The sequence below is a fragment of the Parasteatoda tepidariorum genome, chromosome 4, assembly GCF_982258835.1.
Source record: "Parasteatoda tepidariorum strain Cologne lab strain chromosome 4, Ptep-v5.0, whole genome shotgun sequence".
Lineage (NCBI taxonomy): Eukaryota > Metazoa > Arthropoda > Arachnida > Araneae > Theridiidae > Parasteatoda > Parasteatoda tepidariorum.
In genome coordinates, this window is record NC_141758.1 from 98,461,989 (window position 1) to 98,489,839 (window position 27,851).

The 27,851-nt window shown below is 29.4% G+C and overlaps 2 protein-coding genes across 2 annotated transcripts; one reads left to right on the forward strand and one right to left on the reverse strand.

Moving 5' to 3' along the window:
• Positions 1-701: 701 nt before the first annotated feature.
• LOC107455325 (epoxide hydrolase 1) lies at positions 702-27,845 on the reverse strand. Its single transcript, XM_043052899.3, has 7 exons — positions 27,576-27,845; positions 24,214-24,500; positions 21,389-21,557; positions 20,042-20,174; positions 12,059-12,258; positions 3,327-3,558; positions 702-1,288 (listed from the first exon to the last, which is right to left on the reverse strand). The coding sequence occupies exons 1-7, from the start codon at positions 27,724-27,726 to the stop codon at positions 1,087-1,089; spliced, it is 1,374 nt and encodes a 457-aa protein (XP_042908833.2). The 5' UTR covers positions 27,727-27,845; the 3' UTR covers positions 702-1,086.
• On the forward strand, positions 5,653-9,254 carry LOC147812069 (uncharacterized protein C17orf113-like). Its single transcript, XM_087161781.1, has 2 exons — positions 5,653-6,163; positions 7,579-9,254. Exons 1-2 carry the CDS (start codon positions 5,804-5,806, stop codon positions 9,151-9,153), a joined length of 1,935 nt encoding a protein of 644 aa, XP_087017907.1. The 5' UTR covers positions 5,653-5,803; the 3' UTR covers positions 9,154-9,254.
• Positions 27,846-27,851: the final 6 nt, after the last annotated feature.

The window sequence follows — 27,851 nt, forward strand, 5'->3', positions numbered from 1 at the left end:
AAAAGTTGCCCTAAGAAAGGAGAGTTAGATGCTAAAATGATCAAGTATGACTTATACTTGGGAAAAAAACAATAAGTTCTTGTAAAACAAATCATTAGGTTCAATATTAGATAGTCTTGTTTTAGATACAACATTAAATTTTATGGCCAGTGCATTTTTCATGAACTCAAGTTTCACGTGGCAAATATTGCACTATATGTTCTAGTGAATGAGTCTACACGCAAACTTAAAAATAACATAATTCTGTAAAGAAGTAGATCCTTTTCTTTGGTTTAATGTACACCTAACTTATTTGATTAAAAAAAAATAAGCTTCATTGGTTTAAAAAATATGCAGCATTTCAAGTGCTCAAAAAATTGTTCCCTATTCTCAAGACTTGCCATATGTGAATAAAAAGAAGTCAAATTGATATGAAAAATAAAGGTAAGAACTTAAAACTAGTCAGGTTCGGAGGCTACATTTTGAATAATTACGGTCTCATTCACATCTGGAAATAACTAAAAAGTGGTTTTTTCAAACAGGAATAAAACTTATTCTTTGAAAATTGCACTGTTAAATGAGATATTTTTTGATAAAATAAACACGTCTAAGGTGTAAAGCAAGCTTATAAAAAAATTAAAAGCATTTAATAAAAAAGTAAAGAGTGTTAATAAATCATGTAATAGATATAATATAAAAAAAATTTATTCCCAATCCTTAAAAGAAATTTAAATAATTTTATTTTAATAGAAAAATACAATTATAAATATGAATATAATAAGTAGCAAGCCTAACAAAAATAATACTCAGTAACATATTCAACATAAGTATACAATAGGAATCACCAGTCTTTTAAAATTTATATAAATTTTGACTTAATGCAAGAAACAACCCATTTTGAGGCTGATGGAAACTAAGTTTCAAAATTTCCAGATAAAATATTTTCCGTTGATGACATAGTAAACTGTTAGATGAAATGAATTTTTCTTCCATCATATCCTATTCTGAGTGTTTTTTCTTCTTGAAACAACACCCATTTGCTATTCATCTCAGATTTTTTTCTTTACGGAAATGGCGACATTGATTGTTGCATTAAGTGATATAAAATTATGATTTTTCCACTGCTTCCACAAATCTCCAGACATCCTTTGCAAAGATTTCTGGTTCTTCCATGGCAGCGAAGTGACCTCCTTTAGGCATGTGGGTATAGAAGAGTAGATTTTTCATCTGTTGGGACATCAACAGCTTTGGAAGCATTAATCCTTCATTAGGGAAATGGGCGACAGCACTTGGAACAGTCACTGGTACTCTGCAAAAGAATTCAAATTATAAGTTATGCATTTTTTTTACTAGCAGTCAATCACAGTATGGGGAACACATAAGGGTGCTTTATGCATGGGGAACACATAAGGGCAATGCCCGGGGGGCTTGAGAATCTTAATTTTTATAAATTGTATTAAGAATAAAAGACTAAGAATAAACAACATTGCACTATGTATTTTTTTAAAAATATATTCTTGTGTAAAAAGTATTTTTTTCCAACAAAAGTGTTTGATTATCATGCAAACACCATTAATTTGTATAGTTTATCACAAGGAAAAAATTTAAAGGGCAACCGAAATCTAGTTTTCTATGTAATAATAAGTTAATAAAGTAATGAGTATAATAAGTTAATAATATAATAAGTTAAATAAAGTAATGAGTGAAAGAGTTTAGAATTACACAGCACTATGAGACAGCAACTTTTAAACTGGTTATGTCTAATGTGCATTTAAAGATGTTTAAACAACTGACTTTAATAGTTTGCCGAAATAATTCATACATTTTCAATTTTTTTATTTTGTTATACCCTTATGTTTTTTTTTAAATTTAATTATCTTAATTTGCGACTATTCCATGTTGCTTTTTAAAAGTTTTACCAGCAGCTATTTTTCATTTTTGCACACCCTTTTCATGTGGTTTTCCAAACTAATAAATAATCACCATTATGTATCATACTTTTTTATCATATTGTAATATATCTTAGCCAAAGTTGCATCAATAATCATAAACTAAATGATCACCTTTTGATTCACTCAATTTAAAAAGATTCCGATCGTTTCTTGCTTTTTCGTCTGTCTCCATATGTTTTTTTTTTTTTAAATAGGTTGTTGATAATATGACACATGAATTTTAAATTTGTGTAATCACTTTTTGTCATGCTAAATTCGTGATCATGCTGCCGTAAATGATCATTTTCCAAGTTTTGTCGGCTTTATTACAGTTAATTATTTTTCTTCATCAGCCATTTCCATATAATTTTTTAAAATTTCTATAGTTTATTTTTTATTCTGTCGTTGGCCTACCTTTGGCGATAAGAGGAATATAAAAAAGATAATAGTTCATAAAAAGATGATAGTTCAAACTATGTGCATTGCACAAAGAATGATAAATTGGTGAAGATAATACAAAAAAGAAGATTGCTTAAAATTAAGAAACAATTTAGATTCAAATATGGGCCAACCGATCTGTGTAGGGGTCAAAGAACTGGCCTTGTTCTGGGCTTAAATCCCAGGCAAGGCATGGATGTTCTTTCATTCTCTATACTATCTATCCTTACTGCGGGAGCAACGTTGATCCACCTAATATGATGCCCCTGAAAGAGTGGTAAAAAAAAATCTGCCCTGTAAATGCCTTAATTGACAAAATGTTAACAAAAGAGGGCAATGGAAATACAAAAATAAATATATTATTAAAATAAATAAAAAATTTACCTAACTCGCAATGATGTCATTCTTTTTCTTGCCTTCTGGAATTTTTAAGGTTTAGAATGAACTGTAATCTGTGATTCACAGTGTGGAGGATGTACAATGGGGGGGGGGGGACATGCGGCAAACTTAATTTAAATTAAGTGAAAGTTAAATTTACTTCATTTGGACAAATCGTTATTAAAAAGTTTTTGTTAAAATTTTGAGGGTTTAAAAAATTCAAATTTTAAAAGTGAAACAATACTTTCAATATCTGTGGCGTTATATACCAAAAAATCATACTTTTGATGTCTCATATATATCATACTTTTTGATCATATTGCATTATATTTTAGCCAAAACTGCATTAATAAGGAAACAAAACATTTTTTTTTCTGAAACAAAAATTTTTCTTTCTTGAAAGTGTCAAATTAAGCGCATAATTTTGGTTTACTGAAACATGGTTTACTTTTTTTTGTTTACTTATCCTTTAAAGTTACAAATTTTAATTAGGTAGGTCTTTGATTATTACTTTATTGAAATATTTTTTCTAAGTCAATATATTAATATTATTTGTTATTCACACTCAATGTTACATTTTTGATTAAAGAAAATATTTACTTTTCATGTATCACTTTAAACATTTCAGGTACATTTTCTTTGTAAAATCTTGCAGCAGAAGTGAAATTGTTGTTAACCCAATAGATCATGACTAGCGTAAGAAGTTCATCGAGAGAAAATTTCTGAGTCAGGCCACCATCAGGCAAATCCAAATTCTCTGCATTTGTTGCAACAGAAAACTTCTCCAATAAGTAAGCGGCCGCTCCTATCGGGCTATCCGACATGCCACAACCTGCAAATAAAATGCAACCAATTTTATTTCCTTCAGATTAATAAGTAAACATTACAAGTTACCCACAATTGTCGTAATTGCAAGAAAAAAAATATATTTCCAACTGTCTTTTAAAATATATAAAACATGATGTAATTTACTTCTGTGGAATTGTAATGGTTTTAAGAATTTCTAAGTATGTCATTTTTTTTTCCCCAATAAGGTAAAAAAAAAAAAAACATTAGCATATTACATTCAACAAATTGTTCTACATATAAAACCGTTTTATGTGAAAGATGGGTACATGAATGAATGATACAAAAGTGAGGTTGCAGTGCTGGAAAATTTTCACTCATGATAAAAAGTAAAGTAACAAATAAATTTGAACTGTTGTTATCAGCTTTCGTTTCTAAATAAAAGGTAACCTAACCGAGAAAATGAACTTCGTTCTTAAATGTGGGTTATTTTGTAATTTTTTCAAGTCATTTTATATTTTTATCACTTTGAAATTTGGCATTGATTATTAGGATCTTCAAAGTAGTGAACTGTAATCTTTACTTCTGCTTACTTTAATCCTTAATTTGGGCATTACTTAGTATACAGGCTGGCCACTGGGCGAATTTTATTAGTCAGGAAAAATTTTATAAATAGCAGGGAATCTAATTAATACAACAACAAAAAGCGAGAGAAAAGGAATTAATTGTAGTTTGAAGCATAAGTGATATGCAATAAATTTTACATTATAAATGATATAAGTGATATGCAAGTATAAGTGATATGCAATAAATTTTATATATAAGAAATGACATAACTGAAAAATCAGTAATAAAATGTATGCCAACATATACAAAAGTCTAGGAAAATCGATAAATCTTTTATCAGCACTATTATCTTTCTGTCATCATAACATCAATGCTGCTTTCATTTAGACAACCCTTATGCATCAGATAAACCTTTGTGGTTTTTCCTTCTTCTGAAGCAAATCTTGATTTTGTACTATCAACTAAATAGATCTTTCAAGGTATAATGCTAACTGAAAAATATAGTGTGATTGCAACAATATGATTAATTTATCAAATATATATAAACTTTTAGCTAAGAAATGAGAATAGGCCTTATTCTCAACATTTGAAATAAACATAAATAGTTTCTCTTCATGCATAATTATATTTGAGGCATCATTTGAATGCCGCATTTGCAAACTATTGCTCTAACTTGTAACTTCTACTACAACTTTCGAAATTTGATGTAATTTGTAAATTTTTATCCTGCTTGTAGCATAATTGATCATATTATAATTAATAATAATTAAAAACAACTACAATAATTACAAAAATTTAAAAAGGATCTCTGCTAAGCATGAAATTAAAAATTTTACGATCAAAACATTAGTTTAAAATCATATGTTCCATTTTTGGAACAGTGGCATTTCAAGGGTAAGTTTTTTTTAATTTTAAGTGATTCGTTGAGTTATGTGGTGAGCATTTTGTTCAAATGGTATTATGTTACTTAGGTATAGTGATGTTTAAATGGAAAAAGGTGGTGTACACAGTGAAGACATTTACGCGCTATAGCGCGTAAAATACGCAAAAAATTGAAATCGGACGCAAAAAAATGATCGCTACGCGTCCCGCGGGACGCGTAAATTTTTGAAGAAAGTTTATAAATTTCCCGACTTTTTAATCTTTGATATCGAAACATTTTAATAAAATCGAAAAATTGGGACGCAAAAAATAAATCGGTATGCATCCTCGGTATAAAAAAAAAAAAACCCTGTCTCCAGAGTTAGACCAACACATGTTAGACACACAGGTGGGAAACCAGTTCTATGACTCAAAATGTTGACCATTATAGCAGGAAACATCCTACAAGACTTTCTCCCCAAACTTCTTTTCTCTGCTGAAAACAGTGACGTCATCGGAACTGAGGGGCGCAGGTGTTATTGAATGGGGGAGAAATGACCGTACTGGATTTAAGTGACCTCGAATGAGCAAGTTGAAAGAAAGAGGTTGAAGGGGTTTATTTTCAAAATATCATAGTACACACGTAAAAGATTAGGGTTGATTGGTTATTTAATACCTACGTCATGCAATCACATTTTTAGTGGCCCCTTACCCTTTATTTTCGAAGGAGGTACTTACGCACCGTTATATTAAGCTATATGTTACTTTTAGTTCAGTTAGAGTCAAACATTTTTAATGACCTGACCTACGCATCCAAACTTTTAATTTTGTTTTATAATTAATACATGTGCAATAATTAAACGATGCCTAAAGTACGTAACTTTAATATTAGGTGGAAAACTGAATTTAATTGGTTAGTCTACGAAAATGGTAAAATGTTTTGTGATATATGTCGCAAGGCACGAATAAAAAATGCATTCACCACTGGCTGTGAGAATTTTCAACGTAGCGCACTAGTCCGGCATATTGACACATCGGGAAAAGACTCTTCTGCTCATCATTTACGTGCTCTTAATATATTAGAACAGCAACGGTCTTTTAAAGTGTCATCTGAAAAACAAATTGCTAATTGTGTTCAAGATTATTCACAAATGCGAACGGTCTATTGGATGGCTAAAGAAGAAATAGCAGAAGCTAAGTTCCCCGCATTAATTGAATTGCAGGTAAGTTTTTATTTTAATTATTAAAGAATTATAATTTACAAAAATTTTTATGTTTATACAAGTAATTAAATAACAGTTACGCAAGGGCCGTATTATACGGTTTGAGTCGTGACCACGTGTCAAATTTCTTTTTTAAATATTAACTTAAATGGTCATTTTAAGTATAAATTAGATAAGTGTAATAGGATATATTTTATTTAATGCTATAAATATTAATTATTTTTGTATTTCCGCACCACAGGCCATGATACGGAATTCAGCTTTCAATTATTCAAATAAGCGCCACTTTTTCTCTTTTAGGGTTTCCTTATAAAAAAAAACAGAAAGATAGTTTTCAAAAATAATTAATTATAAAAGAACATAGTTTCACTATTTTGTCTTCTCTGTAATGCGTATTTTTATTAATTTTTGAGTTTTTTTTTTTGTTCGGTTTATTGATTGGGCTGGTCGTTTACAATAAATAAGAATCGAATTGTGCCATTTTGTCTTTGCTGTAATGCGTATTTGTTTTCTCCCTACGATTTCGCTATAAAACTTTGGATTTTTTTTTTGTGGGATTTTTTAAAAAGGGCAAATCGTTTAGAATAATTAAATAATGGAATTGCGCCATTTTGTCCCCGCTGTAATGCGTATTTATTTTATAGCTACGATTTCTATATAAAACTTTGAGTTTTAATTTTGTGGGATTCGTTTTTACAATAATTAAATAAAGGAATTGCGCCATTTTGTCTTACACGTGATTTGTATTTTCATTCTCGCTAAAATTTCTCTATAAAAACTTTGAATTTTATTTTTGTGGGATTCATTAAAGGGGCCGATCATTTATAATACTTAAATAAGAATGGAATCTCGCCATCTTTTCTTCTCTGTAATGCGTATGATTATTCTAGCTAAGATTTCTCTATAAAAAGTTTGAATTTTAGTTTCGTGGGATTTATTGATAGGTTGATGGTTTTACCGTTTTTATCTTCGTTGTAGTGCTTATAGATTCTGTGTAGATTACATCATTTAATGATTGTTTAAATAAAATAATTGATTAAAAAAACTTATAATAGTTTTATTCCTCTAAGAAATGAATTATGTCATTTTATTTTTGTGATTAAAAAAAAGTTGTTTTTTTTAAAAAAAAGTCAATAATTGGTTTGCAACTACTTATGAATTAGATTAAATTTTAATAAATTGACTACAATGAATAAGAAATTTAAAGTTAATTATTTTTTTGTACACTGCAAAATATATAATTCAATTTTAGAATTGTAATTTTTTTATTAATATAATTTATTTTTTTTCACTTACACTTAAAAAAATTTTTTATTATTTTGTTTGTTTTATATTTATTACGACACATGTTTGGATAAAATAATTTTAAAACCCCCCTTTTTTTTAAATATTCATATATATTTTTTTTATTTCAGAAAATGAATGGGGTGAATTTTCAGACTAGTACTTACCAATCTAAACAGTCTATCTCTGATATGACATCAGCATCCGCCCAAGCTATTGAGGAACTTTTGATACAGAAATTTAAACCATCATCTTTTTTCGGAATAATTTGTGATGAGTCGTGTGACGTTTCAAATTTTAAAAAACTTATTGTGTATTTAACTTACATAGATGAAGATGGGTATGGTAAAACCGCGTTTGTGGACATATTAAACATAAATGATGGAAAGGCTGATACAATTGTCAATTCTTTAAAATCTACAATGGAAAAATTAAACATTGATTTAAATAAAATTGTTGGTCTTGGCACTGATGGTGCAGCAGTAATGACTGGCTGTAAAGGAGGTGTTGGTGTGCGATTAAAGACTGCTGGTGCAACGCATTTGCTGCAAATTCACTGTTCTGCTCACAGGGTTTCTTTGGCCTTGTCACAAGCAGCGAAAAATATTAAACAGACTAAAGACCTGGAGAATACTTTGCAGCAACTTTACCATTTTTTCGATGATAGTCCTGTCAGAGAATCTGTGCTACGTCAAATTTTTCAAATAAATGAAATATCGGAAATAAAATTGAAAGAACCCAAAAATGTTCGATGGCTGAGCTTGTATGAAGCGGTGAGCGCTGTAATACAGTGCTTTGGGTCCATTGTAGAGGCACTTGAGCATATCGCCGAAAAAATGAACGATTTAAACTCTGTAAAAGCAAAAGGTTTGTTGTCAAAAATAAAGAATGCCAATTTCCCATTTTTACTTGCGATCATACTGGACGTTTTAGAGCCAGTAAAAAAATTAAATGTATTATTTCAGCATCAAAATGTGATTTTCTCTAAGGTGAATGTAATGGTATCCAGTTGTATAAGTGTTTTAGAGAATCTTAAAGGTAATAAGGGGGAGCATGAAAATAATTATATTGAAAATTGTACTAATGATGAAGATGATGTTGTTTATCAGAATATAAAACTTGGAAAGCAAACTTTAAATGAACATTTTAAGTCTAATTTTATATCTGAAGTTGTAGGTAATTTAAAGTTTCGTTTCCCAGCGGAGTCATTAGATGTATTAAAATCACTAGATTCGATGTTAAACCCGTTTAATTATCCAACGAATTCAGAGGAATTACTGAATTATGGATCAGAAGATATTGATTTATTGATTAGAACATTTGGAGAATTGATTTCTGGTGATAAACTTAAAAATAACTTTCAGTATTTTAAACAGATCGTATTAAACTTTAAATCTATGAGTATGAAAGACTTTCTTAGAATCTTCATCAAACAGTATAGTGATGAATTTCCAGAATTTTCTAAATTAGCAAAGATAGCCTCAGTATTGCCAATTTCATCAGCTGATGCTGAGAGAGGCTTTTCAGCCATGAAAAGAATAAAGACATGTGCTCGAAATAGGATATCTGAAGGAAAACTGAAAACATTAATGATGATTACACTTGAAGGGCCAGATATGTCAAATTCCCAAGATGTAATTATAAGAGCACATAAGATATTTCAGTCTTGTAAAATACGTAGAGGGGGAAGCAGTGTAAATAAGTAGAGAGGGAAGCACACTAATAAAAATATTTTACATAAATTTAGATTTTGTTTTATTTTATTTTTCTATTATATTTCAATATTAGCATATTACAGCATTATAATTGTTATAATTCATGTACTAATAATCTATTAAGTATTTTTCAGAAAGATTATATTTGTTTAAAAATTTATGTAAAGGACCCATTTTTTTTCAAAAGGACCCATTTTTTTAAAAGTCATGGGTCCCAGGGACCCGGGATTTTGAAAGCCTAGTGTCTTCCCTGTGTACACATTCAGATTCAACTTTTTTTACATGAATTTGCAGTAGCTGATAATAGAGTGATCAAAACAGAACACTTAGAATTTAGCAAAATATGTAATTTTAATACTCAGTGTTTTTCTCTTTAGTTGAAATTCTAACTTATGAAAAGAAATTCGTTCTGACCAGGTAATTACTTTAGGGGATTGTTAAATTCTAAGTTATTTGACTCTGATTGGGTTAAAATTTAACATCAAAGAGTTTTTTCAATGTGTTCGAAATGTGTGTTTTCAATCGATTTTTGACGATAGTTTTTCCTTTCTGATTTTTGGATTTATTTTACTTCCCTGATAAATATGTTGTTACTGAGTGAGTCGAAAAGAGTGTTTCTTTTTTATTCGTCTCATTTACAACTTTTGCTTATACTTAGTAGTCTGAGATAAGCATAATGATACATGATAATAATGACCTTGTTAGAAACATATTTCGATCTAGATTTGGAAGATCTAGACATTTGTCAGCTAGAGCCTGAGAAACCAGGAGTTTTAATTGATACAGAAAACATAGATGAAAATAACTTAGAGCCAGTAGAATTTTGTTTTTAAAAGTAATATTGGGGAAGACGAGGTGAAAAATCTTACAATAAAAAAACCAGGGATGGGAGCAGTTGAAAAGTAAAAAAGAGGAAATTCAAGAATGAATATATATATATATATATATATATATATATATATATATATATATATATATATATATATATATATATATATATATATATATATATATATATATATATATATATATATATATATACAAACATTTGACAACAAAGTGCAATTTTTAAACTTGTAAACCATGTGATTATAAATCCCGATGATTTATTTTAAAATTGCATGAATATAAAAATATGAATCACATGCATGATTTTAAATTAAGAGAAAATGAATCCCGAAATGAGGCTTTTAAATCACGTGAATATAAAACTCTATATCGAATTTAAAAATTGCGAAAATACAAATCATGATGCGTAATTTTTAGATCACGTAAATACGAATCACGATGCGCAATTTTTAAATAGCGCGAATACGAATCCCACTGTCTAATCTTTAAAGCACGTATATATAGGAAAATCGATATTTGATATTACAACCGCAAAATTTTAAGATTGGATTTTAAGCTCGCGTGAATACGAATCGCTACATAGGGTTTTAAAAGGGCGTAATTACAAATCGCGATATTGGATTTTTAAATCTCGTAAATAAGAATCGCAATGTACGACATTTAAATCGCCTGGTTAAGAATAGCAACGTTCAACTTTTAAATCAGGTAAATACGAAAATCAATGTTTGAGGGGGGAATGAGGACTTCAATACTTTCGCTTCGCGGAAAATTTAATTCCTCATAAAATATTTTAACTTGTGCAAAAAAAAAAAATAATAATTTCAGAGGAAATTTAGCGGGAATAATCTGAAAAAAAAAAGCGGAAATCCGCTAATCCGCGGAAGAATTACATCCCTGATAAACAAAGGTAAAAAAAAGTTAAAGCCCAATTATAAAATTGAATAAGAAAGTGAAATTTGATGAGCAAACAGAATTAAAAAGCCGAAAATAATTTAGTAACAATATCAAGAAGGGGAATCAATATATAGTCATTTTATGCTTTACAATTTTTTTTTAACTATTCTGCATTTTTTAAAATATTTCACAGTTTCATGATCTTCTAAGAAGATAGCGTTTTGTCTTGAACATAGGAACATAGGTGAAGCAAATGTAGCAGCCTCCTGCCAAACATCTATAAAAAATGGAACATTACAAAAAACATTAAAAAAATTTTTTACCTTATCTCTTTATTTTACTGTTAGATGCTCTTAAGTAATAATTTATTAAATATAAAGTTATTTGTTTACCCTTTCTTAATTTGGTATTCAAATGGTTAAGAGCAATAAGGGCCCAAAAAATTTCTCTACTACCCTATTGTGGTATTTTGAATTATAGTGCCCTTTTTTTTCGGAAAAAGTGCATTTTAAAATATATCCATGTGGTAAAGTTACCATTTTTTTTTTTTTTACTTCATAGAAATTTAAATATTTTTTGCTTCTATGATATGAAATTTGCAACAATGGATGGTTGTATTAACCACATCAACTAATAACACAAAATATTCTCAAAAATAGTGGGATTGTTCTTAAGTTTAATGAAGGAAAATTTTTCAGTATTTTTTGTTCTTACGTTTTATTTCAAAGGGACTACAGATGGCAAAGCATGTGATTACAATTTCAAAATACTTCATTTGCTTTTACAAACAACTTCTTAATTCTGTCAATTTTAAAGTCCAGTGAATACTGACATGAGAGTGGGAAAATAAAAAAAAAGTCTGAATATCTATTAACTCAAATTACGAAAAAGAAAAAAAATCATCAGAGAGTGAAATTATTTTGCACAAAAAGGAAATACTAACTATTGGCATACTTTTTTGCAAATTTTCTTTTACTATATGTGTACAATGACAGTCCAGTGAAATGTAAAGCTTTATATATAAATCCTTATTAAAGAGAACCAAATAATAATAAAATAAAACAACAAAATAATTTAGAAATATTAAGAAAAAAGTATTTTCTTTCATTACTTTCTCTATGAAATTTTTTTATTTTTTTAAAATATACTTTACCAAGTGTATCAGGTTTAGTAGCATTCATGTGAAAGTAACCAGTTTCCCCTAAAAAGAAGCGCAATGTTTTCTTTAATGGAAAAAGGAGTTTGTATTCCTCACGACTCATCAGGAAGGGAAAAACAAAGAGCAGAACAAAATTTAGCTTTTCGAGAGAAAGCATGTTAAACAAATACATATTCACATGCAATCCAATGATCCTTCAATAAAATAAATGAACATAATTAGGAAGCAAAATTATAAACATAAAAAAAAGATATTAAGAAACCATACAGGGTAAAAACACTATAATATATTATTAGATTAAATATGAAACACTCTAAAACGTGCTATTAGGATGAGAATGAAACATCATTGTGACATATTACTAGGATGAGAACGAAGCAATACTGTTACCCGTTATTAAGATAAACTTGCAACATGTTATTAGGATGAATATGAAACTTCACTGTATAAGGTTATATGGATGAATTGAAACAGCACTGTAACATTTTATTTGATAATGGAAAAACTTCGTTAGCTTCAAAAATTATTAAGAAGGAAAATTTCAACATGTTTGAAGTACTCAAAATGATATGAAATAATAATTTTTTTAATTTTATAGCTAATGACAGATTATGAACAGTTACAACAGAAAACAATAAAAAGAAAGAACATAATATTAAAATGAGCAGTGGTCGAAAAAAAAAATTTTTTTTCAATTCCTACTATTAGTTCACACTCTCCCAACTCTCTCACTTGTTCAAATTTTCAATCATTAATAAAATACTTTTTATTCATCAGTTCAAATACATTTTTTTTCAAAACTTGTAGTGGATGACACTTGATGTTAATATAGTTTTTTCAAATATTAATTCATTCATTCATTAAACAGGAATGAGCGAAAAACAATGGAATTTTCTGATTGTTTAAGCGTTAGTCATTGTTTTAAATATAAGCGATTCAGATTTGCACATATTTTAAAGATAACATCAGTGATAATTTCTGACTTATAGCTTCATAGTTTAGCATAGTTTTTCACTCACATTTAAATATTTAATTATTTTATATTCTCTGTGTTCTCTGCGGATAAATTCAATAAAGAACATTACACAGTAGTTCGCATGGTCCACATTACCAAATTTATACTTTTATTTATATAAATACATTTGATGTTAATACAGTTTTTTCAAATATTAATTCATTAAATAAATTTAATAATTTTAGTTTTATATGAGAGAAAAAATTTTAATTATTTAATCAAAAATATTTTAAAGATAACATCAGTGATAATTTCTAACTTATAGCTGTATATGATCAAAAAAATAGTCATCAGCATAATGATAAAAGTTTGGGTTGTCATCAGCATAATATTAGTAAGTTTGGGTTGTCATCAGCATAATATTAATAAGTCTGAGTTGTCATCAGCATAAAATTAATAAGTTTGGGTTGTCATCAGCATAAAATTATTTTCGGGTTGTCATCAGCATAATACTAAAAGTTTGGGTTGTCATCAGCATAAAATTAAGTTTGGGTTGTCATCAGCATAATATTAATAAGTTTGGGCTGTCATCAGCATAAAATTAATAAGTTTGGGTTGTCATCAGCATAAAAATTATTTTCGGGTTGTCATCAGCATAATACTAAAAGTTTGGGTTGTCATCAGCATAAAATTAAGTTTGGGTTGTCATCAGCATAATATTAATAAGTTTGGGCTGTCATCAGCATAAAATTATTAAGTTTGGGTTGTCATCAGCATAAAATTATTTTTGGGTTGTCATCAGTATAAAATTATTTTTGGGTTGTCATCAGCATAATACTAAAAGTTTGGGTTGTCATCAGCATAAAATTAAGTTTGGGCTGTCATCAGCATAAAAAAGTTTTTTTGGGTTGTCATCAGCATAAAATTAATAAGTTTGGGTTGTCATCAGCATAAAATTATTTTTGGGTTGTCATCAGGAATGTCTAATGGAATTGTTTTTTTTTTAAATTTTATTATGTAAAATTTAAGCAAAAAGATAAAGTAGTTATTTAAAGAGGTGTCTGTTATAATATACTGTTATAATATTATGTGTACTAATCTATTATTATAAAAACGATTACATTGATACTTAACATTTAGTGAAAAAAAAATTACCAATTGAAAAAATAAAGCTGGAAATTATATTTTTTCTCAGTTCACATAAGAGACAATTATTACTTGAAAAACTACCTGGTTTAGCAAATTAAAACTACTGAGAATATACATTAACTAGCTGCCCTTACTGTGGGAGCAACATTGGCCAATCTAATATGGTGTCCCTGAAAGAGTGGCCAACAAATCTGCCCTTCAGGTGCCTGTATGACCTATGTCATTATCCAGGTGGGCATTGGAAAAAAAAAATATTTCCTTTTATTTATTGCTAAGAATGTTTTTATGCTATTTTTTACTCAATTTTCGAATACATTTTTTTAAATTAAAAATAACGATTTTACTTTTTTTTTTAAATTTAAAATATTAGCAAATTTTAATAATAATTATTTATTCTGTTTAATTTAAATACCTATGAAAGAAAAAGGATAAATTACAAAAATAGAGAAGTTAAGCTAAAGAAGTATGAAAATTGTGTTAAAACTCTCTATACTATTTGCATCAAATTTTATTTATTTTACTAGGAGGCTCCGCCCCCTGCTCGCTAACGCTCCCCAACCCCCGAGAATTGCTACGCAATCCTATGTGGGTGTGATCACACTGTGAACCATGGCTCTCTGCGCTCGCTCGCCAATGAACACAATGTTCTAGCACAAAGACATAGTATATTATCATCAAAGACATAGTATTTTATCATCAAAGACATAGTATTGTACTTATGTAGAAGAATTCTATCAATGTTCTTATTTGCTTTTAAAAAAGTATATTAGCTATTTAGATTGTACATGGTGAAAAAATCAAAACATTAGCTAAATAAGAAACATATTAGCAAAATAAATTATCTGAGATAATAACCATCAAAAAGTCTTTCATTTTCAAGAACACAAAAATTTGTTTTATCGCCAAATGAAATATTTTTTGGAGATCAGCATTATTGAAATCAATTTCTATATTAATCAACATTTGTGATAAAGTACATAGCATTTTAGAACAAAATAAGGATGTTTTACATATAATAAATTAAAATGCATGGCTGTTAGCATTACCCGAGAAATACCACGTGGAGGTCGCCATGCTGCATTTCTAATCGGGGTGTTTTGATTTTGTCAGTTCCCCTTGCCTACTGCCAATAGAACTTTCAATTAAATTTTTTTCCAAAAAACATTTTTTTCTGCAAATCTCTAAGAAATTAACACTAAGCATTTAGAATTTCTTTGAAAACACAATTATAGATTTGGCATCTTGGTGCAATTACTGAAAGGCTGTCAAATGACTTAACTCTTGACAGGCCAACATAAAGTTGTCCATGACTAAAAACTTGACTACATCTTTAACAGTTATTATTGCACTTGATCTCTGAAATCTACGCCTTCCATAACATTCCTCAATACTTTCTTGGGCTCTTCGAACACGTTTTCTTTCATTACGTTTAAAAGCCCTACTAATATTCTGCATTTTAAAGCGTGACAATTCAATGCGTAAATAAACGCGAAATACAAAAAAATTCAATGCATTCAATACAAACACTTAGACGTTTTTTAGACGTTTAGGTAGCTTCTAGTAGAAAAATATCAATTCAACAGCGGCCTTTTAAAGCATTCTCACTTCAATTAATTAATTCCTAATTGAGTTTAAATTAAATATTGTCATGTTTTTAGTGCATGAATCTGAATTAAACAACCTGATAATGCTCACTCTGGTTATTGTTTCCGTTTTTAAAAGAGCTATATGTTGAGCCACCTCATCTAGATTTGCCATGTGACATTTTTAGCAGCAATCATTGGTCGATTTTCTAAAGTTGCCATTCGGGGAGTTGTAATGAGGCTTTTTTTTGGTGCCGTGTAAGAGAAATATATATATAGATATTTCATTTCTTCTAATAAATATTGTTATGTGATTTATAGCAAATTTATCAGTAATATTACTTTTTAAATTATATTGGGAAAAAAAAACTTTAACAATGGACCGAATCATTATGTTCATATTATAGTCTAATCTAACTACAGCCCTCTGAAACATATCAATAACAGTGAAGTAGAAATATATAGTAACTCCTTAACATACAAAAATTGCTATTTTAGTTTGAAAAATTACATGACAATCAGCAACTGTTTAGATAATTGTTTCTTATTTGATAAGAATTTTGCATTTTATAGCATAAATAACAGCAATTATAAATACAATTTTGATGATGAGTTAATTAACTCTTTTTCCCCAAAAACAAATTAAATTAAATATCTTTTTAAGTGATTGCTTTTTTTCGCTATATCTTTTATGTTTTCTACATTTAGTCGTTAGTCCATCTTCAAACATCTTGTGACAAATCCTATTTTTTCTTCTTTGCAAGCACAGAATGTAAGTTTTGAATATATTCCCTTCCAGTTTCTCTGATGTTGTAACACTTACATATACTAATAATCGTCCTTAGAAAAACAGTCACCTTTATAGTAACTAATTTTAAAAAAATGTACTTCTTACAAGAATCGTGATAGTTGATCTTAAAATTGCGTGAATATGAATAACAATTATGGGTTTTGAAATCACATGAATATGAAACTAGATATATGATTTTGAAAATGAGAAAATACATACAGGGATATAGAATTTTTAAAACGTATAAATACAAATCACGATTCATAATTTTTAGATCGCGTAAATACGAATCATGATGCGTAATTCTTAGATTGCATAAATAAGAATTATGATGCATAATTTTTAGAATGCGTGAATGCGAATCCCAATGCCTTATTTTAAAATCACATATAAATACGAAAATCAATGTTTGATATTATAAACCGCATGAGCAAATCAAGACATTGAATTTTAAACTTGCGAGAATCGCTACATAGGTTTTTAAAAAGGTGTAAATACGAATCACAATATCGGATTTTTAAATCTCGTAAATAATAATCGCAACGTACAATATTCAAATCGCGTTAATAAGAATCGCAGCACACAAATATGAAAAGCTATGTTTGATATTAAAATCGTGTGAATAAGAATCGAGATATTAGCAGATTCCAGGCTTGGGACCTCTAAAAGGCTTGTCAGAAGCAGTGTCGTTTGAACTACAAAAATCGGAGGGCGGATAAAAAATTTGGAAAATCTTATCTGCTGCGTGAAAAAGGGGGAGAAAATAGCTAAAATAAGTAAAAATGAGAAAGGATTGGTAGCTATGTAGTTTGAATTTTCTGTTTCTCTTTGAAAATCGGTGAATTTTCTGAAAAAGTGGAATACTTATAAAAAAAAGTGAAATTTTTAGAAAATCCGAATTTTTGATAAAAAAGCTGAAATTCAAGAGATAAAAGGGAAAAAAGCGGAAAAATCTCATCCCTGTAGAGAACAACAAAAAATGCTGAAACAGAGTTCATTAATCTAACATCTCTAGCGTCCCAATAACGCTCGGTGAGAAAATCTTGCCCAGAGCAGGAGTCCAAGAGCTCTCCAGAGCTGCACAGAGTGCATATCGGGAAAGAAACAATTTTGAGACTATAAAGATGGTTTCTTGGGCAGTCATGTCCAGTCGCTAGGCGGAATTCAGTTGCTGCTCTACGCCTTGGGCCATTACACAAATTTGGGATGGCATTTTTCCCAGACTTTTGGGAAACACAGTTATAGAAGTCTTCCTGAGCACAGGCTTTAATAGATATTTTAAAAAGATTTTAAATAGTATGGAAGAGCATAGGACGAGAAATTCTTTGCACAATTAAAGCAGCCTTTTTAGCCAGGAAGTTGGCTTTCTCATTACCAGGAACTGAACAGTGGGCAAATGTAGAGTTCCAGGCCATTCAGCATCATTGTAATGGAAATTCTTTTCCATTAAAATGATGCTAAATGGCTTTGTTTAGTCGGAGTGTAAGTTTGAAACAATTTTATTCCCGATGAAATGAAATCCACCTTAATAATTTTTAAAGCTAATGAAACATTTTACTTATTAAAAAGAATATCTCAGGATTATTCATTTCAAAACAATAACAAGTTATTAGATTAAATATGCGACATAACATTGTAGTATGTTATTAGGTTGAATATAAAACAATTTAACATAAGATATAATACTCCCATACATATATTAATTTAATTCATTGTCACTTAAAATATATTCTGTTTTTAATCAATCAGGTCTATCAATTCATGATTTAATATGTCAAGAAAATCACAAACAGAACAAAGCCATTCAGCAGCATCGAAACAAGTGAATTTTCAAGTTTGATGGAAACCTTCAAAAATTTGTAGAGTAGAAAAAATTCTCAAGTATTTTTGAATAATAAAATGCACGTCTTGGTATCTTGCCTCTTACAGAAATCAGAAGGAAGTGAATTTGCTATTTTTTTTTAAAATCAATTTCTACTAAATAAAATTATAAATTATATAATTTGTACAAAATAAAAATTGTCACAAAACATCATCTACCGTAAACATCTGATAACTATTTCAATCCCTAAATATTGTCGCGAATAAGCATTTAAGCATAATGGAATATGGCTTCATTCTTTTTTGATTTTTGTGCTTATCATTGAGCTGTGACATATGATTGATTAAGTAAAGAAAAAATAAAAATTATTAATAAAAATGCCATTTGAAAGCATAATGTGGGATATCTGTTGAATAGTGTTTTGAGTTTAGTTATGTTACGTATATAATTTGTACTTAATTAAAATGTACAACAATTTTAAAACTACTACATGATTATTTATTGGGAGAGATGAACTAATTAAAACTAAATCTTACAAGTGCCAGGATAAAGTGAATTAGCAATAAGATCTTAAAACCATCGTTCACTGCATATATTTCATAATTATATCAGTCCTGTAATAATGTTTAAGTATAAGTTAAGTTAAACACTCTAGAGTATGATTTTATCTTTCTACAATTTTTTTGAAGCTAAATATTGTTAAACAGTAAAATAGGGATTAATAGTTAAATTAGTTGATGTATCTGAAAACACAGGGCAAAATATGCAAGCTTTGTATCTTTTAATTTTCAATATTATTCAACTCCAATTATGTGACTAAAAGAGTGCACTATTTAGTGCAATTTCGGACAAAAAAGTAGCACTTTTTTTAATTTCTAAATAGATTGTTCTTCTCGATCACTCATTCAGTATCTTTACCAAGAGTAGGAATTGAACAGTGCTGAATGAGCAGTGACATAGACAATTTATTTTAATTTAAAGCTAACTCATGATGAAGAATGTCTCCTATTGATATTTTAAAATAATGGAGTATCATCATATGTTGTTTTTCCTCCTTCCACACACATACAAAACTTTAACAACAGAAAGAAAAATATTTTATAAATAAACATTAAAATTATTTATTATTGATTTTCAGCACTAATGTTCAAGTATTATCTTAGCTTCATTTCATATTCTTAAAACAGATTAAAAAAACCTTTGCTTTGTCAGAAATGTCTAATATTGCAAGGGATGCAAGGTGAAATTCAAAAAGAATTCTTTTTTTAGTGAGGAATCAGAACATATATATATATATCATAATAAAGACAAAAAGGATAAAAAAAGAAAAACGAGAAAAAATTATAAAGTTTTATTCACCGTGCATAAGCTGCAGGTATATAGAACTCATAAAATAAGTTCAAAATACAGGGAAAACATGGAAAATATTAAAGATTAATTAAAAAAAGAAGAAGAAAAATTATTAAAATAAAATATAATAATATTTTAATAATAATTAATATATAAATAATTTAATATATAAATATATCAATATTTTATTTTAATAATTTCCATGCTTTCTCTATATTTTTAACTTATATACATGTATACATATTTAAAAATAGAAATAATACATGCAAATACATTAACATGGAAATTATTTAAGCAACTTATTAGAAAAGAAAAAGCTTTTTGTTACCTTTCAGGGTAGTATCTCGCCATTAGAGAAGCAATGCAAGAGCCCCAATCACCGCCCTGAACATAAAACTTTGAGTAACCAATTCTTTCCATTAAAGAAATGAAAATTCTAGCAGCAGCACGAGCATTCAAACCTAAAATAAAATTTTTTAAACATTTAATTTCAATATGAAATCTTAAATATAGATAGATTCAATTGCAAATAACAAATAATGCATGAAAAATATGTGTAATAATATAAATTTAAGGTTTTGTGAAAATTTAGACATAATTTGTGAAAAATAAAAATTATATTAAAAAATCAACACAAAAAGTATGGATTTATCGTTTCTTACGAGATACAAAAATAAAATTTTAAGAAAAAGTATTTTGTGAAACGACCGTTTTTCCTAAAGTTGAATTTGTGAAAGTACCGCTAAATGGTAGTAAATTTGGCCTGGACAGACCCCTGCTTAAGCAATGTTGAACACAACAAAGAGTAAACTAAAAACAACCTTAGGCGTACAACAGTTTAGGCGTAGTTTTCTATATAAATTTTTTATAAGTATTCTAAAACACAGATGAAACATCTTGCCTCAGTGCATTTCACTAAACATCTGTCATAACTTTCTCACAATAGCTCGATATTAGCAGTGAATATGTTAAAGTGTCGCTGCTTCTATGGTTTAAGATCATTATTGAAATCTCACTTAATAAAAAGAAAGACGAAGATTTTACTTTATAAGGTATTAATCAAGTCAGTTTGACTTATGCTTCAGAGACATAGACTTTAACAAAAAGGGAAGAGAAGTTATTAACCGCCATCGAAAGGAAGGTCCTACGAACCATCTTTGGCACTATCCTTGATAACAACAACTGGAGAAAAAGATATAATTTTGAAATATATAAGATCTTTAATCGTGATGATATCATTAAATCTATTAAACTAAGTAGAATGAGATGGGCCGGGCATGTAGTGAGAATGAGTCCACAACGAACAGCATTAAGAGTCTTTAATGCAACCCCCTCCAATAAAAGGCCAAGAGGAAGGCCCAAAAAGAGATGGAAAGACTGTGTGGATGAGGATTTTGCCATCCTAAAAGTAAAGAACTGGAAATCAATTGCTGGGAGAAGAGCAAAATGGGAAAAGCTTCGGAGGAAGGCCCAGGCTCACAAAGGGCTGTCGTGCCAATGCTGATGATGATGTTAAAGTGGGGTCATTTTGGATCAACCTACATATCTTATTATCATCTCTCTAGCAAATATTTTCCCATTTCTTTTTTAATACATCATAAAAACTTGTAACTGGAAAAATACAACAATTAAAATAATAAAAATTACCTGTACTCATTTATAGTAATTTACTTGCCTTTTCGATGAGGAGATTCGGAGAAACCAAAACCTGGTATAGATGGACAGATAACTTCAAATACAAATGGACAACCTGGACGTGGTGTGGTTAAAAGAGGAGATACTTTCATGAATTCCATAAAACATCCTGGCCAACCATGAATAATCATCAAAGGTACAATTTTAATCTGTTAAGAAGAAGAAAAACAATAACATGCATATTTATGTCTTCTGAAGCTTGGACAATGACAAAATTGTATCGCAATATTTGAGAGAAAGATTCTGCGGGGTATACTTGGTAGTGTAAATGAAAAGAACTGGAGAAGGAGATTTAACTTTGAACTGTACAAGATTTATAAACAACCTGATATTATTTTATACATAAAAATAAATAGAATGAATTGGATCGCCCACGTGATTCGAATGAGTGACGACAATGCTATGAAAAAGATACTGCTTTTTAGACCCGCTGGAAAAAGAAAGCGGGGAAGGCCACGGTTGAGATGAGCTGACTCAGTAGCCTAATTTTCTCACAATTAATGAAAAAAATTGGAGATCAAAGATAAATCGGAAGTCGTCATGGAGAAATCTTCAGAGGAAGGCATTGGCTCACATTGGACTGTCTAGCCAACTATGATGATGATGATGTATATTTATGAAAAACCAGAACAAATATATACTTGGACCCTTGCGATCCAGTGGACTATGCAAGGTGAGGTCATCCCCATAGCAGAATCGAGGCGAAATTGTTGCAAAACTTTATGAAGTTCTTGCAGAAAGATTTTTGTTTAGGAAAGTAAAAACTTTGGTTTGCTTGCACATTACCGTATATTCCGGTCGTATATACCGGCGCATAAAGCGCACTTTTAATACAAAAAATAACATTGGAATTTACGGGTGCGTGGTATACGCCGAATATAAAAAATTATAGATTAAAAAAATTTAAATACTATAGAAAAATACTTTTATTTTAAAGAAATAACATACCTTTACTTATATACTTTATTGATTTTCATTATTACATAAATAGTTCATTATATTCGTCTTCCGTTATTTCTTCAGGCACGTCATCACAATCTGTTTCGTCTTCATCATTTGTGTTACCCTCATCCATAAATAAACAGTCATCTTCTGATCCGACCAGATTATTTGAAATACTGCATTTTTTGAATGATTTTCTAACCATCTCAGGCTTAATTTCATCCCATACTTTTAATATTGATTCGCACACTGTTTCCAAACTTGCATGACCTATATGTCCTCCTTTCGTAAAGGTTTTCTTGCCCTCCAACGTCCAAATGTTTCACTGTTTTTTTTTAAATTGGCTTTAAATGGTTTGTTTAAGCATACGTCCAATAGCTGAACTAATAGTGTCAATCCACCCGGAATAACTGCCATATCGGTGTTACATTCTTTCAACAATTTTTTTGTATTATCTGTAAGGTGGGACCTAAACATGTCCCACACTAAAAGGCTTTCTGGTTATCTATTGATACTAGACGAGATATTGCACATGTACAGTCCAAATTTTCGTGCGCGTTATACGAAGAGTATATCTTAAAATTTTAAAAAAGTTATTAGAAATTATGGGTGCGCGCTATACGCCAGGGTGCGTTATGCGCCGGAATATACGGTAGTATTTTTTTATACATAAATTTTTAATTACTGTACCATTGATTCCAGCGAAATCTATTCAATTAAGCGGGTCATTTGATTAAAAGGTGAGCGCAATATTCAATCTTAAGTTCTAAATTTTTGCAAAATTTTACTATTAATGGTATTTAATACATAATATATAACGTTTTTATTAAATAAACTCAGTTTTATGATCAATAAAACAATTATAATTAAAACTGTCTGTGTTAGCATCATAAAATATTTTAAAGTTACATAAAAATAAATCAATGTTAGCGAGAAGTATAATATAGATACTAAAATATTATTTCATCCCTTCCGAAAAAATCTAAAATTTTTTTATACCCGTTTTTAATCCGTAGATTTATCAAAATTAGATTTTCCCTTTCAGTTTCTACTGAGACTTTTATGACTTACGTATTCCTTTCAAATACATTAGGATTTTTTTTTATTTATTTATTCATTTATTTTTTTCCTTATCCTCGAAACTTGAGAAATTCCAAATTCTTTTGCTATTCTAGTTTGAGATTTTTTGAAATTTATTGTCACTAAGATTCATTGTTTTTTTTCTCAGATTAATTAAAATCAATCCTTTTCAAGCACGGCTCTACTTGCAACCAACTCAGAGTTATTCATTAGATTAAGCAATGATTATTCTACTTAAGAGAAAGACACACTGTACACTAGTGTGTACTTTTTTCTTATCAAAGCTAATAGCGCACAAGGAGGGGACCATAAAACAAATCACTCTGCACCTTTTTTACATTCTAAATGATGCGTGTGAGTGAAGTAAGTCAAAGAGGGGTAAAACCCCTTCCTTTACTTCAATGTATAACTGGCAGCAAAACTTTATTAATTTTTCAACTTTAACCCCTAACACCTGCTTAGACCAACTGCCTATTAAAATGACCACCTATTGTATCCTTATCTTAACTGATAAATGGAAATTCCATTTTAGTTGGTGACACATTTCTCAAAAATAGTTTTTTATTTTTATTTCAGTACCTCTTCTTTGTGCAATTAGGTGGGGGGGGGACAACAAATATCCGTTTAAACAGGGAAGTTTAACATTAGTTTCATATAAAATGATTTGGTTAAATTAAACTTTATATGTATAAGCATGTTATTCGACTATCTGATGTACAATTAAACAGAGAACGACTGTACTAAAGTTAAGTTTGAAATGAGAAGGATGAGAAAGACACTCACCTTAGAACCTTCTGGTAGATTTGGTTTAATATGCATAAAGTGTATATCCAGTCCTTCAATTCTGGTCTTGAAATGTGAGAATTTGTTGAGCTCCTTTTCTTGTTTCCTCCAATCATATTGCGTCTTCCAGTATTCCACAACTTCCTTCATGTAATCTGGATTGAAGCCATAGCGGAAGTTTGAGTCTTTAACGGGCGTTTCATACCTTGGATTTTCTAAACGACGCTTCAAGTCGTTCAAGACGTCATCCGAGACATTTATTTTAAAGCTGTGTATGGCTTCATCCTCTAAAAACAGAAGATACAGTTTACATCCAAAGCCAAACAATTACTTCATTATAAAGTGCTCTCCCTAAATGTTTTTTGAAGGGTGGTCCTTCTTGCTTGACCTTTGATCCCAATTAATGCGCCCTTTTTGTAAAAATAAGCAGACATCCCTTACAAACACTGCCTATTCATTCATAGGGATGTAACGAATATTCGGCCACTATTCGGTATTCAGGCCTCTTGCCGAATATTCGGCCTAGCCGAATACTGAAGTTATTCGGCCAAATAGTGAAGTATATGCTGTTATTAATTATGCTGCTATTATTAATTATTTAGATTTGTGAAAGCCTTATTGTTGGCATCAAGATATTTAAAATATTACAAAAAATACATCAAGTTGTTAAATTTTTTTTAAAATATGGAAAGTTTAAAAAAGAAAATTTTTTAATATTTATTTCATTTTTAATTTAAAATTTGAAAACTATTTAATTACAAAATTAAAATTTCAAAAGTGAAACTTTTTAAAAAGTTCTTAATTTTCTGAGTTTTAATAATTTTTCTGACAAAAAAGAAAGTTAAGAATACACTTAACAGTAGTAAGTAATGAGTTCTTATCTTAAATAAAATAGCATATAAATTACAAGTATAACTTAACTAAAATATGCTATTATTAATTATTTAGATTTATAAAAGCCATATTGCCTTGTTATTGGCATCAAGATATTTAAATTATTACAAAAAATAAATCAAGTTGTTAAAATTTTTTAAATATACAAAGATTAAAAAAGCAATTTTGTTAATATTTATTTCATTTTTAATTTGAAAATTACTTTAATTACAATCAAAAGAGAAATTTTTAAAAAGTAAGTATTCGGCCTAAAATTTGGCCGAATATTCGGTATTCGGCCCCATCACTATTCATTCATATTCCAATTTGAAAAAAAATTAAATCACTATTCAAGTAACAATTACACACTGGCCCATAAGCAGAATATTTTCAAATGTTCTGCAACAGGACTTATTAATTTATAGAAATGTTCTGTAAGCATTTCACAGCAAAAAAAAGTAAACTTTACATTAAAATACTATATTTTCATTTATTAAAATACAGAATCATACACAGATACACTATATTATTTTTTAAACAAAGGCAAACATTCCTGATTTATTAATTTTTCAATCACTTTTGAAGAACAAAATTTTGTTAATGATGATGATAATGATGAATTATTAATAAAATGCCTATGATTTGAATGTCCGAACATTAAAATAAGGGTTGCCTTAAAAATCTGTAGAAGAATGTATGAGATTAGGGTTCGGGATTGTTCTGCAAGACCACCAGAGGCAGATGGGCGGGGAGGGGGTTTCACAAGAAAACGCTGACACTTATTCAAGTTACAAATTGTTCTGCAGGATTTCGTTTGTTCTATGACATATGTCACAGTTTCAGGCACTTTCTGTTTCCGGGCACACTGGTGAAAGTTTATGGGATTAATTCTGATTAATATTTACTTAGTTAGGATCATTCTCAGCTAGTTTAACTCTTACAAGTATATATATAAATATATATAGTACAGAACCCGTTATACGGAAATCAGAAAACCGGAAAACCAAAAGACCGGAACGAAATTCGATAAATTTTCCCGCCTTTTTTTAAAAAATATTTTGTTTTCCTCATAAGATTTTAGGATTTTTCTTTCTTTTTTGAAAGATGTTTACCTTCCCATCATTTTGGAAATAATCATTAGTGTATTACTTCATCGTTTTTTCCTCATTTTGAGATTATTTCCAAATATATATATTTTTTTAGTTGGGTTTAACAATAATTTAAACGGCTTTTTCAGAAAACCGGAAAAATCAGTTATCCGGAATAGCGATGGTCCCGATCATTCCGGATAATCGGTTCCCTACTGTATATATATATTTTTTTTTGGGGGGGGGGGAGTTATATTAATGAATTTTTGAAGAGATTTTAAATTTTAAAAGTATTTTTTTAATGTATTTTTTTTCATTAAAAAAATCCACTTTTAAATGTTTATCTTCTTTTAATTTTCAGTTTAAATTTAAGAAAAAAAATTCAAGTTTTTTAACAATTCATAATTTTTTGTTAGTTTATTTATTTATTTATTTTTTTCCTTGAAAAAAATATGCACAGAGCCTTTTAGCCTCCTTTAGTTATTTTCATAAACTACACATTCTTCTCTTATTTTGATAATGAGAGAAATAATTTTAAAAATATACACATAAAATAGTTTAACAGGGTAATTTAAAAATTGTTATGCTCTTCAAGTTAGTCCCTTACAGTGCTTTTTTTTTTTAGTTTCTCCAGGGCTACTAGAAACAAAAAGAAGCATTATAGAAGGGGACCAACTTGAAGACGTAACTTGTAGTGTAAATATTTCAGTATCATGATTTGTCTTGCTAACTCTACAACTGCCAAACAGATTTTAAACTTACAATTTATAAAAACAAAGGGGAGATTTCTGTATCGTGATCTGTGGCAGAATAATCGCCAAGTCTTGGAAACTTCCGGGCAGTGGCCTGCGAGAAACTAAAAATTTAAAAAAAACATCGCAGAAAGGGGCCAACTCGAAAGGTATAACTCATAGCCACCCCCTGGCAAATATCGACATGTTTTTTTTTTTTTTTAAAAATTTCAAGTTTAAAATCTATTTGGCATCTTGGCGATTGTAGTTGGCACGATAGATCACGATACGGATATATCCACAAAACAAAACACATCAGGGGTGACCCTAATGTTTTTTTTTTTTTTTTTTAAAGTTTCTCGCGGAGGAGCGAGGGCCTAATTGGACTGGACTTGGCAATTATTCTGCCGCTGATCACGATTCGAAAATCTCCCCAGTCTGTTGTCAACCTAGTAAAAACCTATAATATAATAAAGAAAAATATTGGAGATTTCCGTATCGTGATCTGTGGCAGAATAATCACCAAGTCTGCGCTACTGTGGGTAACTACCACTATAAATATTGGCAATAATATACCAGCCCATTACAATTTCTGGGCAGTCTATTGTAGTTGGCGCTACAGATCAGGATACGGAAATATCCCAAAAATATTTCTAGAGAAAGTGCATACCACTATCATCAAGAGGTTGTTCTTCCTTTCCAAACCATCCTTTATCATAACCAAGATCTTCTTTCCAAGATTTCTTAGAAAAATACTTTGAAATATATTTAATAACAAAGACAGCCAAAGCAATGGATGCACTAAGAATAATGAAACACATACTTGAAAGAAAAATCAATTTGGGAATACTACAGTTTGACTCATATAAGCAGTAAAGTATGGTTAGTTCCCCTATGAGCTGCTTGACAGAATGTAAACAAAAACAAGCTTATAAAGCCGGAAGAA

What these genes read in the sequence shown, in the direction of transcription:
- LOC147812069 (XM_087161781.1), top strand. Translation starts at nt 5,804, where the DNA reads ATGCCTAAAGTACGTAACTTTAATATTAGGTGGAAAACTGAATTTAAT. An exon ending in CCGCATTAATTGAATTGCAG is followed by an intron (nt 6,164 to 7,578) that starts GTAAGTTTTTAT and finishes TTTTTATTTCAG; the next exon opens with AAAATGAATGGGGTGAATTT.
- LOC107455325 (XM_043052899.3), bottom strand. Translation starts at nt 27,726, where the DNA reads ATGTGTTTCATTATTCTTAGTGCATCCATTGCTTTGGCTGTCTTTGTT. An exon ending in ACAACCTCTTGATGATAGTG is followed by an intron (nt 24,501 to 27,575) that starts GTATGCACTTTC and finishes TTCTGTTTTTAG; the next exon opens with AGGATGAAGCCATACACAGC. An exon ending in GCGAGATACTACCCTGAAAG is followed by an intron (nt 12,259 to 20,041) that starts GTAACAAAAAGC and finishes ATTTTATTGAAG; the next exon opens with GATCATTGGATTGCATGTGA.